Source organism: Leptopilina boulardi, unplaced genomic scaffold (assembly GCF_019393585.1).
Source record: "Leptopilina boulardi isolate dan_hultmark-lab unplaced genomic scaffold, ZJU_Lbou_2.1 LbouV2_213, whole genome shotgun sequence".
NCBI lineage: Eukaryota > Metazoa > Arthropoda > Insecta > Hymenoptera > Figitidae > Leptopilina > Leptopilina boulardi.
The window spans coordinates 4572857-4589292 of NW_026137767.1; the positions used below are offsets into that span (position 1 = coordinate 4572857).

The window sequence follows — 16436 nt, forward strand, 5'->3', positions numbered from 1 at the left end:
ATTAATTCTTACATGAGATCCTATATAGGAAAAAATATAGGATTTTATGTAGGATCCTTTATAAGATCCTACATAAGATTCTACATGGATTTATATATATATATATATATATATATTCCTGTATGATGAATTCTTACATAAGATCCTATATAAAAATCCATGTAAAATCTTATGTAGGATCTTATATAGGATCCTACATAAAATCCTATATTGTTTCCTATATAGGATCTCATGTAAGAATTCATCATATAGGAATTTAAGTGGGATGTCATGTGTGGATTTCACTGTTTTAATTGTCCATCTAAGATACCATGTCGGAAATTATATGAGAAATTATGTAGGAAATTATATGGGAAATTCCAATATAGATGTAGATCATCATAGTTCCACTCTTACGTCTACAGATGGTGATAACTTTTTTTCTCACAGTTGAGATCAGTCTTAAATGCTATAAAAGCTGAGACTCTTAACTGAGAAGGTGTATTGCAAAGCACAAGTTTTTTTCTTTTCAGATGAATTGCAGTAATATTATTTGATTTTTAATTAAATAATTTTTATTTTTTATAAACTGCCATCTGCCAACTGAAAATTCCTATATGAAATCCTATATTGTTTCCTTTATATAATTCTAGGTGAAATCTTAGATAGATATTTCAGAATCTACATGAAATCCTATATGATTTCTTATGTTCAAATCAATCATATATATATGATCCCACGTGATGATTTTTAATATGATTTCATGTCAAATTTTCTGTAATAAGTTTTTATTCAAGAATTAAAAAAAGATTTGATGTCTGATTTGATATAGGAAAAATTTCTGGTTAAGGATTGAGCAGTGAATTTTGGTATGTTTTTTAATAAGAAAACAGGAAGGAAATTGACATAAGAAATTGAAGGAAAAAAAGTGACCAGAAAAAATTGTAGGATTTCACATAGGAATTTATATATTTTATTACCTAAGAATACGTTTATAAGAATTTACATCGAATCCTACTTCAAATCATGTCTCAATTTCCTATATGATTTTTCATAAGATCCTATAAAGTTTCTTACATGACACATAGGATTTTATGTGGATTTTAATATATGAATTTATGTGAGATCCTATATAAGATCTTACATGAGAATTTTCAGTTAGGTTTTTTCATTAGAGAAACAGCTAACTTAAAATCATCAATTCACAGAATTTAAAAATATTTAGTTGAATCAAAGATATAGCTGAAAATGCGTTTTTCTGGAGGTTAAAAAATCGAAAAATCAATAATTGCAATCAATTGCTCCTAAACTTGGTGCAGAAATATTTTCAGGTTCTCTTACTTACAATTTGTCATCAGAGAAGTGAAATTATAAATTGAAAAATCACAAAATGACAAATTTTAAAAGTTGATTTCAGAAAATGGAAAATATAGTATTTTCGTACTTTGTTGCATTCAAAACGTATATGAAAGTATTTTTTATAATTCTAATTTAAATTTTTTTGCAAAAATAGTGAAATTACGATCTTTTAATCTAAATTAATAAATTAAAATTTTTTAATTTATATTAATAAAATCATACTTTTGTCTGTACATTGCTCAGAATCCAAAATTTTTGACATAGTTTGTCGTTATGAACAACAAGGAGTCCAAAAATGTCCATAAAAAATTTGTGTCTGTATGTATATATGTGTGTATGTATTTATGTCCGCAATATTTTGTTCCAGCATCACGTAAGAACGGATGGACCGATTGAAATGAAACTTGGCAGTCTCTTAAGTATTAGCCTAACTTAAAGTCTTTGCCATACGCGATTAAAGAATATTAATTTATATGGAAGATATGCTACTTTTTTAAAAATTCGAAAAATCAAAATTTTTCAAATTATTTATTTCACAGAAAATTATAAAGTATTAAAACAAGTTGCAATGCTTATTATTTTAATCAGATGTTGCTTATTTTAATACCAAAATGGATTAAAATAAGCAAAATTGGATTAAAATAATAAGCGTTGCAGCTTATTTTAATGCCTTTTAATTTTCTGTGTTCTTAATAGATTGTTTCTAAACTTTCCACGGTACCCTGGAACCAATCTCAACCCTCAACATTCTCCCTTTCAAAAATTCCTGTTGCAACTTGTTCGGGGTACCTCACTGAATATTTTCCAACAAGAAAAATCAAAATCCGTCGGGCGCTTTTTTTTTAATTTCAATTTTTGTTATTTTAGCGCCAAATTAAAAAAAACTGTTTTTTATAATTATTTAAAGTAAAATTCAACTTCACATGGTCAAATTTTGTTCAAGAAATTATACAAAATCATAATTCCGGTAGAAATTTTTCTGTAGAATCGAAATCTGACATTGGCTTTCGAATTTAAAGCAGAGGAATCCCAAAAAATCCGGAAAACTGTAAATATTCTAAACGCAATTTCACTGTCGTTTTTTTCAAGTTTTCTGTGTCTAAATTTTTTTTCTGTATTAAACACATACCCTAGATTTTGTTAACTTTTAAATTTAAAATTTTAATCACTGACAAAAAAATGTTCATTCGATAATATTTTGTTTTGTAAATTTGAAAATTTTTATAAAATTTGACAGACAATTTGGAAAAAACGACGCTACGATGAGATTGTTTTTAGAATATTTACAGTTTTCCGGATTTTCTGGGATTCCTCTGCTTTAAATTCGAAAGCCAATGTCAGATTTCGATTCTACAGAAAATTTTTTACCGTAATTATGATTTTGTATAATTTCTTGAACAAAATTTGACCATGTGAAGTTGAATTTTACTTTAAATAATTATAAAAACCAGTTTTTTTTTAATTTGGCGCTAAAATCACAAAAATTGAAATTAAAAAAAAAGCGCCCGACGGATTTTGATTTTTCTTGTTGGAAAATATTCAGTGAGGTACCCCGAATAAGTTGCAACAGGAATTTTTGAAAGGGAGAATGTTGAGGGTTGAGATTGGTTCCAGGGTACCATGTTTCTATACTTGGGTATTAAATGTTATTTACTCACATTTTAGCAAAATTTTATAAAAATTACAAGGTAAAATTGAACTATATATAAAAATGTTTTTGGGGTTAAAAAATCGAAACAACTATTATTGTAACCAATTGCTTTCAAACTTAATTCAGGGGTATTTTTAGGATCTCTGATTAATATTTTCACGACAAAATAATAAAAATGCAAATTTAAAGTATCTGGTTAAAAAATTTGAGAATCAAAAAATCGAATAATAAATAATTGTAATAATTAAATTTATGCGTCCCTAATTATTTTGTTTAAACAAATCTGTAATTATAAATTACAGATTTGTAACCACACACTAGCAAAAATTCGACGAATATATTATAGAAGAGCCATAGAAAATTTAATATATTATCGTTTATAATCATAGTATTCTTTTAAGTAGATGTAATTTTGTGATGGAATATGTATTCGATAAGTTTTTGGTGCTGTGTGGGTGAGATGTATGACTGGTTACCTCTGTGCAGTGTGTATTTTGGAAACAATATCATTGAAATGTTTAAATTTAATAAAAAAAAGTTTAATTAGGTAAAATTAAGTTCAAATCATAATTTAAGTTTAAGGAAGATATAAGTTTTCATTGACATTGGTTAAATAACAATAAAATATTTACATAATTTTTAAGCAACGAAAATAAATTCTGAGCAATTTACAGACGATCCTGATGAAAATACTAAGTAAATACTAATACTTTTTGTACGAAAATACTGTCTGTCACGCACCAGTAGATGTTAAAACCCGCCGAAGGCGGGGTCGTCAGCTAGTATTTTATTGAATTTGTTTGTGATGTCCAAGATATTTCAAATGGATCTTAAAAAGATCTAATGATTTTATAATCTTGATTTGAAATCAATAAAAAAAAATATTTTTTTTTTGTTTTATTTACATATTGTGTATTGTTGAACTTTCAGATTTGTTTGTCTTCAGTTTTGGATGTTGGTGCAGTTGGTTCGTTCGTTTGTTCGTCATCTTTTTTGGACGAAATCCATGTTTTTAGTTTGTCATAAAAAATAACTAGTATAGTAATTACAGTACCAACAACCACTACCGCAATAATAAAAATAATCAAGTACAATGTATTTCCTTCTAATTCCATTATTTATCTTAATAGTGCTGTATGTATTTGACAAAAAACGTTAGAGGAATTTTTATGTTTCTACGTTTTCCCTTATTATGAAGACATGAAGAATCGTAATAGTTGATATAACTTTAGTATACATTAAACTTCAAATTATAAAATATCAATAATTATAAAATTTTTATTAAATAAAAATTTTGTTAAAAACAATTTTTGTTAAATGTAAATTTAATTAATGAAAATAATGTTAAGTAAATATTCGGATAAATAAAAATTCGATAAAAAAAAATCCTTAAATATTACGATAAGCGTTTTCTTATGACAGTTTTCAATACCCGTTCGCGAGGTAAGTGTAAATTTTTACGTTTAATATAAAATTGAAAAAATAATTGTAATGAGAATTAAATGTATGTGGGCAAAGAACGTTTCTTTGTAGTTTAAAACTTTCTCTAAAATAAAAAAATGATATTGTTGTTCTACTCATTTACTATAACTTAACACAAAAATAATAAAAATAAAACAATAAATAGTAAAATAATGTATTTTATCATAGTTTCTTCAGTGACCACTATCTCGAATTGGCGCTGCCACCTGAAGTACTGCGATGCACTCCCTAGTGGGCAAAAAACCATGTTCCTTTTAAAAACGTTTTAAGAACGTTTTTAGAACGTTTCATGTCTGCCAAATAATGTTCTGAAACATTTTAACAACATGGATGTTCAAATAATGTTCTACAACAATATTTGGCAAACGTGAAACGTTCCAAAAATGTTCTTAGAAACGTTTTTAAAACCAACATGGTTTTTTGTCCATTGGGTAATAAATAGTTCGCCTTTATGATCTGTCATAAGTTGAACGTTTTCCCAAGTGTTCAATTAATTTTTTTTTTTTTTATTAAATAAATGACAGATTATAATAGATTGTTTAGAATTAAACAAAGCTTAATTTATTTTATATATATGTTTCCCATTTAATATGTGATTCATTTGATCGTCATTAAAAAACTCTTTAGATAATTTATAACTACTTTTGAGTCTAATTTACATGACTTTAATTATATTTTCTATATTGTTTCTTCATTGAAAAAGTATTTATCATTTTATTGCGAATCAATTATAAAAATTAAAGATGGCTCAAGGTAGTATTATTTTCATGTATCAGATTATTGTATTTCTTTAAATCAATTTGGTTGCTTAATTTCATCGTCGAATCAATCAACTGTTGCAGTTGTTCCAATTGTTTTTTACAATGAAACCAATTGTTATATAAGTGGCGAGAATATTCGCTCATTTGTTTATATTTCTCCAAAAGAAGAATGTAATCGTCGAGTAAATGAAGAAAATTAGAATCATCTGACATGATTCACTTTTTTCTTTTTATTTATCAGTTTAGTCGCAAGTTGAAAGTAGTAAAAATGTAGTTTGAGAAAAAAATTAGACTTTTTACTTAGTTGTCTTAAGGTAGAATGGAGATAATTTCACTTTTGTTAATATCAGAAATGTTTAAATTACTTTCTATTTTGCAAAATTTAACTTTTTTTATTGCTTATTGTTAATGCTTCCATACAGTTTTTCTGTAGCTGCGAGTTCGTAATTTTTTTCGTTTCATTATAACTGAAACTTTATTATGTCTACAATTATTTTGTCATCAGAGCACAGTGGCCTAGAGAGTATTTAAAAATGTCCAAAAGTTAAGTAAAAAAGAATAAAGAAAATTCAAAACAGTCTTCGCTTAAAAAAATTATAAATGACATTTATTTCTTAATAATAATTATTATAATAAATACAAACAATAATTATTGTCAATAAATTTTTTTATAACAATTAATACTTTAAGTTTATTAGACTACCAATTTTTGGGCCCTTAGTCACAACATATATACAGCACTGATAATATTTCGTGAAAAAAATTCTGAGTCCAGGCAAAGGAGTTGGACGGGATCTTTTTTATGGCAGGCTTAATATGTAGTTCTATTCAAGAAAATTTTGCCTACCGCTACCCTTTTTCACCTGTTCCTAGAAAAAAAACTGTCTACAGAAATGACCAAAATCGCGAAAAGAACGATAATTACACTTTTTCCAACAAATTGAATTAATTGTTGGGTTTAATATTTATGCACAGAAATTTGATTCATTAAAATCGGCCCAGTAGATCGACAGATAACACTGTCTTCTTTTTTATCGGCATGCGCTTATTTTGGGATAGGTTTCAGTAAAAGAAGCACAGATATAATTCACAGAAACGGTCGTTTATTAAGAGAGACTATCGATGAAAGAACACACGATCGAAGCTACTAAGCAAGAGTGTGAGGGAGTGCGTGCGCATACGGACATGACGTAGACTCGTAACCGCTAGAGTCAATAGAGCATATACCGCGAAGGATACAAATCCAACACTCCCTCCCGAGATTGACTCGTCGTATTATAAAATATTATTAAAGTACTTAAAATTATTAAAGTTAACTTGATATAAAAATATAAATCGAACAATACAAAAATACTATAATTAGAAACGAAGTATTTCGTAAAATCACTTTTTCTGGTTAAATACTGATTATTTTCCATCAAAACAGTCTTTGGAATCATCTTTTATGGCACCGTCATTGAGATCAATTAGAATCCAGTCTTCCATTGTCAGTCAAAAAGCTCATGGCTAATCGCTATCTGAAGCAAATATAATACAGAAACATACATATATTATCATAAACCAGTCGTAAAAGAATTTTTTTTATTGTCCCTTTTTTTTTGTTTTAAAATACTGTCATATACGATAAAATTTTTATTGAATTAAGAACAGTCGTTATTAAGAATTTTATCTCGTAGATTGGTATGTACTTCAAAACTAAGAGGCTTCGTCATTATATCAGCCAATTGTTTCTTAGTCGAAACCCATTCAATATTAACACGATCGTATTTAACGCACTCTTTAACGTAATCTTGATGAACATCTGTCATATGTCTTAGCCTATTTCCACCGTTAGTCTTTGCACAAATTGTTGAAGCTTTGTTATCACATTTTAAAGTCGCGGGAAGAAAACTGTCTTTAAAAATTCTCATTAGAGATTTATTAGATGCAATTATTTCTTGACAAGCTTGACTCATAGCGACAAATTCAGCTTCGCAAGTTGATAACGCAACATAAGTTTGTTTATTTGCTCGCCAAGCAATAGTGTCTCCAAACAGTCGTATCAGAAAACCACATGTCGAAATAGAATCTTTACAGTCCGCAAAACTCGCATCCGAATAAGCTAACAAATCGTCTCGTCTACCTAAAAATTTAAGGCCTAAACTTTTCGTCCCCTTCAGATACTGAAAAACTCTTTTGACCATTTTCCACTCGTTTTCGGTCGGATCAATTTGATGTCTACTCAAGACATTTACAGAGTAGGCTATATCTGGGCGAGTAGCTCCAGATAAGTACAAAAGACTACCAATCGTTTCACGGTACGGAATGTCAAGGGGTTTTTCGCAAATTTCGTAACTGTCATTTTCTTCTCGTTCCCTACGTTCGCGATTAGCAACCTGTCGTGTCGTCATTGGTGTATTTTTGGGGAATTCATTTTCAAAACCAAATTTCGTTAAGATTTTCTCAATGTAATTTTCTTGAGTGACTGTCGTCGTTTTTAAGTTTCTTTGTCTTCGAATGTCCATACCTAGGTAATGTTTAGGTTCGCCTAAATCTGTCATTTCGAAAGAAGTCATTAGTTCGTTTTTGATTTCTAACATTTTCTTACTGTCGTTACTAGCTAATAAAATATCATCAACATAAATTAGTAATATAACTATCGAATTGCCAGAATGCCAAGTGAATAAACAAGGCTCGTAATCGTCGTTAATCAAACCTAATGAAAGTGCAACTTCAGAGAACTTTTTGTTCCACTGTTTTGGACTGACTCGTAAACCATAAATTGCTTTGTGAAGCTTGCAAACTTTGTTCTGTCGTGAATTTTGAGGAATTTCTACACCGTCTGGAATTTCCATGTAAATCTCGTCTTCTAAAATTCCGTTTAAAAAGGCAGATTTAACGTCTAATTGACACGCGTCCAAGTCGTAATAGTTAATTATCGCGAGAACTGTTCGTACTAGAGTAAGTCTGGAAACCGGAGCATAAGTTTCTTTCAAGTCGTATGAGTTTGTGTCTTTAAATCCTCGAATTACTAATCTAGCTTTAAATTTTATTTTACTGAGACTGTCGTACTTTCGTTTAAAAACCCATCTCGAATCGATAATGTTGGGCTTTTTACCGTCTTTGCCAATTTTCGGTCGATCTACTATTGTCCATACTTGGTTTTTGTTTAATGATTTTAATTCGTCGTCGATCGCTTTTAACCACTCGTTTTTGTCTTTAGATTCTATCGCTTGTTTGAAAGTTGACGGATCGTTATTGATTTCAGAGTGAAAACAAAATAAAATTTCGTCGTCTGTTTTATTTTCTGTTAGTTTAAACTCGTCTTCAATACTCGGAAAAGTATAACTATTTGAAACATTCGTACTTTTGGAAATTTCGGCAAAACTTATATCAGCTATTTTCCGACTACGCGTCTCGTAAGGTTCTCTTGTGACTTTAATCCTTTTGGTTTTTACTGAAATTTCATTCGAATTCTCTCCCTCCGTTTCTAACAGTCTTTTTCGTGGTCTGCCGCGTTTCTTCGTTTGAGCTCCCTCCGTTTCTGACAACGCGTTTTGATTTTGTACATCTTTTTCGTTACTGTCTTCAAATTTAATAAACCAGTCGTTTATGGAGAAAGTCGTTTCTGGAAGAGGCCAATTTTGTATCGAGTCTTTATTATATTTGTCACCGAAAACAAGTTTCTCGTTGAAACGAACATTTCGAGATTCAAAGAATTTTCCGGATTCAGGATTGAGAAAAACGTAACCGGATGTCGTGTACCCTACAAGTATACCTCGTACCGCTCGTGCCGAAAATTTAGAATCTGGTTTTCTCGTAACGGACCAGTAGGCTAAACAACCAAATCGTTTTATTTGATTCAAGTCGAAGTGAAAATTAGGCGCAAATTTATTCAAAGGAGTTTCAAAGTCAATTGATTTGTGTGGAGTTCTATTATAAACATAAACCGCCGTTCCCAATGCCAAATCCCACATGTTTGGTGGAAGTTTCGAATCAAACATGATCGATCGAATTTTCTTTTGGATCGTTTGATTAAATCGTTCAGAAACTCCGTTGTGTTGAGGAGTGTCTGGATTCGCACACTGTCGTTCTATACCTTCACGTAATAAAACTTCGTTTGTATAACCTCCCATAAATTCGGTTCCTTGGTCTGAACGCAAATAGCAAACCTTTTCGTTAGTTCCTAGCAAATTTCGAGTACTTTTAATGAATTTTTCTAAACATAGACCCGTCTCATCTTTCGTTTTCATAGGGTAAGATAAAGCCAGTCGCGAAAAATCATCAATAAAAACAACGATATATTGATAACTATGTGGATGTGTGGGCGGAGATATTTTACCCATTACATCGGAGTGAATGATTTGTAACGGTCGTGAAGCTCGATTTCTTTTATTATGAAAGGGTAATTTATTAAGTTTCGTAAGAGCGCATATTTCACAATCGAGAATACTGTCGTCAAAAACTACAGACTGAAGGTCTTTATTATCTTTCCACAATGATTGTAATTTTCTTAAATAACCACATGACGCATGGCCCATTCGTACATGCCAGAGCATGGCTTTGTTCTTTTTCAAAAACTCGTTATATCTATTGTTGTTAAATGGGGTAAATTCGTCTAAAACATCAACTTCGGGCAACTCGTCAACATTAGTTATTTTTCTTTTTATTATGGAGTTGTCAAAATCGGATATTACTTTATTATTAATCGTTTCGGTATTTTCTTGAACTTTATCGTTAAATTCTTTTTCAGAGATTTTATTTAAAACTTCGATTTCATTCGTCACTTCATTTTTAGTCGTATTAATTAAATCATTCGTTTCATTGTTAGTTTTGATATTTTTATCAGTCAATTCATTATGTTGTTTAGTACTTTCGTCAAATACAGTCGTGTCAAAAATAGTTGTCATTGAATTTTCATTTAAACTCTTCCTATCAATTTTAAATTCAAGAAACCAATATGGTTTCTCATATACCCCCGTCGCGAGTAGATTTTTTGAGTCGGAATGAAAAATATTAACGCGCTTATCGTCTAAATGAGTGGAAAAACCTGCTTCTGTCAGTCGTCTAAGTGAAAGCAAATTTTCCGAAACCGAATCGGTATAAATCACGTTCGTTAATTTCAAGGATTTGTTGCAATTAGAGATTAAATTAACATTTCCTTTACCTTCGGCTAACAGATCAGCATTACTGTCTTTATTCGCGCATTTAATAATATTAGAATCGACTTTATTCAGCCTATCAAAAATATTTTTCGAATTCGTAATATGTTCTGTCGCACCTGTGTCTACAATAAATGAAATATATTTGTGACTTTTATTTTCAAATTTATTTGCCTTTGAAAGACTATATAAGTAAACGGGCGAAATCGTTTCTGTTTTTAAGGCGGAAACAGTGCTAGACATTGACAATGATGTATTTTGTGTTGTAATTTTATTTAACATACCTGTATTATTTTTCTTGATTTCCATGAAACCAACCTTTGGCGTTTCACTCGTACCCGTTCGTGGCTGTCTTTGTTGTGATTGTGAATTTGTTTTATTGTCAACTGATCGTTTTTTATTTTTATCATTGTTCTTTTTGTAAGTATATTTATTTTTATCGTAATTAGACCTGAATGATTTAAAATATTTTTTGCCTCGATTTGAATGTGATTTAAACTGTCGTTTTGAATTAGCGTGAGGAAAATTTGATCTATTATTTAAATTATTATTGGAAAACTTACATGCGATTCCTCTGCCTCTGCCTCTGTTTCTAGCCAGTCGTTTTTCACACTCATAAGCTTTATGAGTTGTGAATTTTTGACACTCGTAGCATTTTCGTAAACCTTGACCTTTCAAGGGACATTCGTTCTTCATATGGCCATAATCGTCACACTCGTAACATCGTTCGTTTACCCACTGTCGTTGACCCGAATTTGCGAATTGTACGGAGGCCATAGCAGTCGTTTTTGAACCAGGATGGTTCTTGGTTGCTGCTTGTGCTTGATTTGCTTCCGCCTGTATAATAAATAATTTGAGGGCTTCATATTTTAGACTTTTACCGGTCTGATTTTTAGTCATAAATTCAACGGATTGAACTTCGGGTAGTTGAGTTGAAATTGAACTGAAAAGTGCATCGCGTTTCTCTTCGTCCGATAATACAGTTGAACCCGGGATATTTTCGTAATTTAAGATAATTTCTTCAAAACGTTCTAAAAATTTTGCGGCCGATTCTCGTTTTATATCATATTGAATTGAATAAAGTTGTTTTCGTAAGGTAACACTCGTTAAATTTATTTCACATCGTTTAAACTCTCGTAATTTATTAATAATTTCAATTGGATCTTTAATGTGCAAAACACGTGTATGATAAATTTTATCGACTCGATTTATAAGAATATCCCGAACTTTGAATTTATGTTTTTCTTTTAATTTTTCGTTTAGTCCTTCCGGTGGAGCAACTGTCGTATCTATAATATAAAGCAAATCAATCGTACGTAATTCGGATGTTAAAAACTCGTAAAAATGTTCAAATTTTGTTTGAGAATTTAATTTGTAATCATGTTTAATTCCACTGTCTTTACCAATTAATTCAATTTTAATTGTCTCCTTTAATTGATTCGCGATCGTATTTGAATTATTCGTATTATTAACTGTCGCGGTACTTTGTGTGACTGTCGGATTATTTTTATTAATAAATTGTAAATTCGGACTGGAAAAACTAGAATTTTCATTGGTAACTGTCGTCATTTTGAAATTTTGAGGCATTATTGTATTTTCAATAATTCTAGGTTTTTTTACCTTATTTTCCGGTTTACAACGGTCAAGCCATGTTTGCATGGTTTCATGCATTTTCGTTGTCATATTAAGGGTTAAATCCATCATGTGTTCTAGTTGACCCATTCTCGAATCCAAAACATTTATTCGTCTCTCCATTTTGCCGTTGCTTGGATCGGAATTTTCGTCACTATTGAACTGTCGTTTTGTGCTTTGAATAGGGCCAACTGCCCCTTTATCATTATTATTCGTTAAATTTTTATTATCAATACTGTCGTTGTTATTTATTTTACTGTCTTTCTTATTACTGTCCTTTTGAGTACTGTCGTTTTCAGAAGTCACTTCGTTTTTATTTATTGAATTAATTTCATTGTCAGAACTGTGGTTTTTATTACTGTCATTTGTTAACAAATTGTCAGTACCGTCTTTACTATCGTCTTTACTACCGTCTTTACTGTCATCGTTTTGATTTTTGTTGTCGGAAGTCATGTCAGGATGATTTGGACCAATTGGAGGAATGTTATTCTCCATATCGAGATTAACTGGATCAATTTCGTCGTTTCCAGGACCGCTCGTTGTAGTTCCTGGCGACACACCTGCCAGATAAAATTTTAGTTTATAAAACTGTCATTAATTTAAATTTGTTGTCGACAACACCATCGTACTGTCATTACATATCGTTAAACAATTCGTTAAAAATATACAGAAATATAATCGTAAACAGTCGTAAACCATTCGTTTTCAAATAATCACCTGAATTTTGTTCAATGCCATTAATAAAATCATTGATGTCTTTCATGACTTCTTTATCTGTCAACATTTGGTCCGGTCTTGTTAGAGAAGTGTCACTTGGATCTTTGGCCTTCAAATCACTTGGACTAGCATCTCTTATGCATTTGACGTCGCCGTTTGGTGGAGCTAACCTCTCAAGTTCTCGGATTTCTTTCACCAAATTGTCCCAATCGTTTTTCAGTGAATTCTTGCCTTAAAATAAAATTTTGAAATAAATTGTCAAAATACACAGTCGTTAATTAAATCGAAAATCTCGAGAAACTAAAAGTCTTTTCTTGAAACATAAAAACAGAACACATGTCAGAATGAATCAGAAAGAATCAGTCAAGTTACGCTTGTTACCAACAAACGCAACATAAACAGATTTAGTTGTTATCAGTCTTCAGGAATGAACACAATTCCCTCAGAAATAAAAACAAACCAGAAGAACGGTTTCATGTGTCTTTTGATTAAAAGAAGTGAGATTTGAAAAATTATAAATTACTAGTCAATTAATTAAAACTATCGTCAATAATTAGATTTAGAAATAAAATTAATTATTTTATTCTTGCACATAAATGCCCTTGTCGTTACTAATATATTCAGTAAAAAAAAAAAAAAGAAACTTTCGTTATATAGGCAACTGTCATTAAAAATTTTTCAAAAAAAATTCTCACTCTATAACACTTTTCGTAAAATAAAACTTTTCGTGGAAATACTTGGTCCTTCATTTTAGTAAAATGCATTTTATTTTAACGACGTCGAAAATTAATATAAACTCAAGTATATACTGAGAATTTATATGTTTTATATCAAATGATATTTTGCTGTAAATAATTCATGAAATAGATTAAGTGCACTGATTCTAATCGTTAAATAAAACACTCGTTAAAATAAATTATTTAGATATAAATAATTATTAAAAATTCGTTAAACACTCGTAATTTTATTTAGTTCGAACTTGTTTTTAATTTTGTTTCAGCTGTGAAAAGCACAGACTCTATTTGTAAATAGTAGTCAAGTGTCATCTATCGGTCAATTTATTTACTTATCCATAACAGATAAGGTAGGAAAAGTATTGACCGACTGTCGTTTCTTATAATTGCTGTTTCGTTCACAAATCGTTTAATTATTATATTGCAATATATAAATTATTACACACTCGTTAATATTTCTTTTATTAATTGATTTAAGAGAAAAATCAAGTACTGGTCGTTGTTTAGTAAATCACTCTACTTACTCAAACTGATCGTTTCTCCTTCAGCAAAAGTTGCCTTGAAAAAGGAATCGTCTATCCCTATCCGGACTTCTATAATTTCACTTTCTAATTCCAGGGCCTTTCTGCATCTATCTATCACCTTTTTAATTGTCGCAGTCATTGCAAACGGTCGTTTAAATCCTTTTAACTGTTCGTAAAAACTCGTAGTTCACTCGTTACAATCCTGGGCACTTGATCACAATGGACGCGCGAGGCAAGTCTGTACACGCCGCGAGCACGCCGAACGCGACGATGATTAATTCTCGAAAAAAGTTTCTTTTACTAATCCCAGCGCAGCAGAATTGTTGCCGGGCCCATAACCTATCGGCATGCGCTTATTTTGGGATAGGTTTCAGTAAAAGAAGCACAGATATAATTCACAGAAACGGTCGTTTATTAAGAGAGACTATCGATGAAAGAACACACGATCGAAGCTACTAAGCAAGAGTATGAGGGAGTGCGTGCGCATACGGACATGACGTAGACTCGTAACCGCTAGAGTCAATAGAGCATATACCGCGAAGGATACAAATCCAACATTTTTTTTACAATAAAAACAATAATAATTAATATTTGTTAAAAATTCAAAAATTGCTTTATTCCGAAGGATTTAATGAATAAATGATACTTTTTTTAAATTTTTTCAATGAAGATTTTCATATATAAGTGTCATGCAAAGTCAGGTAATTTCTAAAGTAACAAAATATAGGGTGCATTTTGATCTATTTTTGCGTCTGTCAGAAAGAAAAATTTTTTTGGAGAAACGGCCTGAAGTATACAAGCTTGTGAGATTCTAAGCTTTCCAAATATTGATTCCGTTTTTTTCTAGTAATTTTTTTAAATACTCTCTAGGCCACTGTGCTCTGATGTCAAAATAATTGTAGACATAATAAAGTTTCAGTTATAATGAAACGAAAAAAATTATGAACCCGCAGCTACAGAAAAACTATATGGAAGCATTAACAATAAGCAATAAAAAAAGTTAAATTTTGCAAAATAGAAAGTAATTTAAACATTTCTGATATTAACAAAAGTGAAATTATCTCTATTCTACCTTAAAGTCTAATTTTTTTCTCAAACTACATTTTTACTATTTTCAACTTGCGACTAAACTGATAAATAATAAGAAAAAAGTGAATCATGTTAGATGATTCTAATTTTCTTCATTTACTCGACGATTACATTCTTCTTTTGGAGAAATATAAACAAATGAGCGAATACTCTCGTCACTTATATAACAATTGGTTTCATTGTAAAAAACAATTGGAACAACTGCAACAGTTGACTGATTCGACGATGAAATTAAGCAACCAACTTGATTTAAAGAAATACAATAATCTGATACATGAAAATGATACTACCTTGAGCCATCTTTAATTTTATAATTGATTCGCAATAAAATGATAAATACTTTTTCAATGAAGAAACAATATAGAAAATATAATTAAAGTCATGTAAATTAGACTCTATAGACTATAGTTATAAATTATCTAAAGAGTTTTTTAATGACGATCAAATGAATCACATATTCAATGGGAAACATATATATAAAATAAATTAAGCTTTGTTTAATTCTAAACAATCTATTATAATCTGTCATTTATTTAATAATAATAATAAAAAAAAAAAAAAAAAAAAAAATTAATTGAACACTTGGGAAAACGTTCAACTTATGACAGATCATAAAGGCGAACTATTTATTACCCAATGGACAAAAAACCATGTTGGTTTTAAAAACGTTTCTAAGAACATTTTTGGAACGTTTCACGTTTGCCAAATATTGTTGTAGAACATTATTTGAACATCCATGTTGTTAAAATGTTTCAGAACATTATTTGGCAGACATGAAACGTTCTAAAAACGTTCTTAAAACGTTTTTAAAAGGAACATGGTTTTTTGCCCACTAGGGAGTGCATCGCAGTACTTCAGGTGGCAGCGCCAATTCGAGATAGTGGTCACTGAAGAAACTATGATAAAATACATTATTTTACTATTTATTGTTTTATTTTTATTATTTTTGTGTTAAGTTATAGTAAATGAGTAGAACAACAATATCATTTTTTTATTTTAGAGAAAGTTTTAAACTACAAAGAAACGTTCTTTGCCCACATACATTTAATTCTCATTACAATTATTTTTTCAATTTTATATTAAACGTAAAAATTTACACTTACCTCGCGAACGGGTATTGAAAACTGTCATAAGAAAACGCTTATCGTAATATTTAAGGATTTTTTTTTATCGAATTTTTATTTATCCGAATATTTACTTAACATTATTTTCATTAATTAAATTTACATTTAACAAAAATTGTTTTTAACAAAATTTTTATTTAATAAAAATTTTATAATTATTGATATTTTATAATTTGAAGTTTAATGTATACTAAAGTTATATCAACTATTACGATTCTTCATGTCTTCATAATAAGGGAAAAC

General features: G+C 29.9%; 2 protein-coding genes across 3 annotated transcripts in view; both read right to left on the reverse strand.

The window, feature by feature from the left end:
• Positions 1–16436, reverse strand: part of LOC127278908 (guanylate cyclase 32E-like) — a 111235-nt gene that overhangs the window by 74791 nt on the left and 20008 nt on the right. The gene's annotated exons all lie outside the window — the stretch shown is intronic.
• LOC127278917 (putative uncharacterized protein DDB_G0286901) lies at positions 6389–14409 on the reverse strand. 2 transcript variants are annotated; one of them, XM_051300869.1, is made up of 5 exons: positions 13981–14409; positions 12723–12953; positions 11994–12565; positions 10937–11210; positions 6389–6749 (listed from the first exon to the last, which is right to left on the reverse strand). In XM_051300869.1, exons 1-5 carry the CDS (start codon positions 14117–14119, stop codon positions 6739–6741), a joined length of 1227 nt encoding a protein of 408 aa, XP_051156826.1. In that variant the 5' UTR covers positions 14120–14409; the 3' UTR covers positions 6389–6738. The 2 variants fall into 2 exon arrangements, with proteins under 2 accessions (XP_051156826.1, XP_051156825.1); XM_051300868.1 differs by lacking the exon at positions 6389–6749 and adding an exon at positions 10380–10824.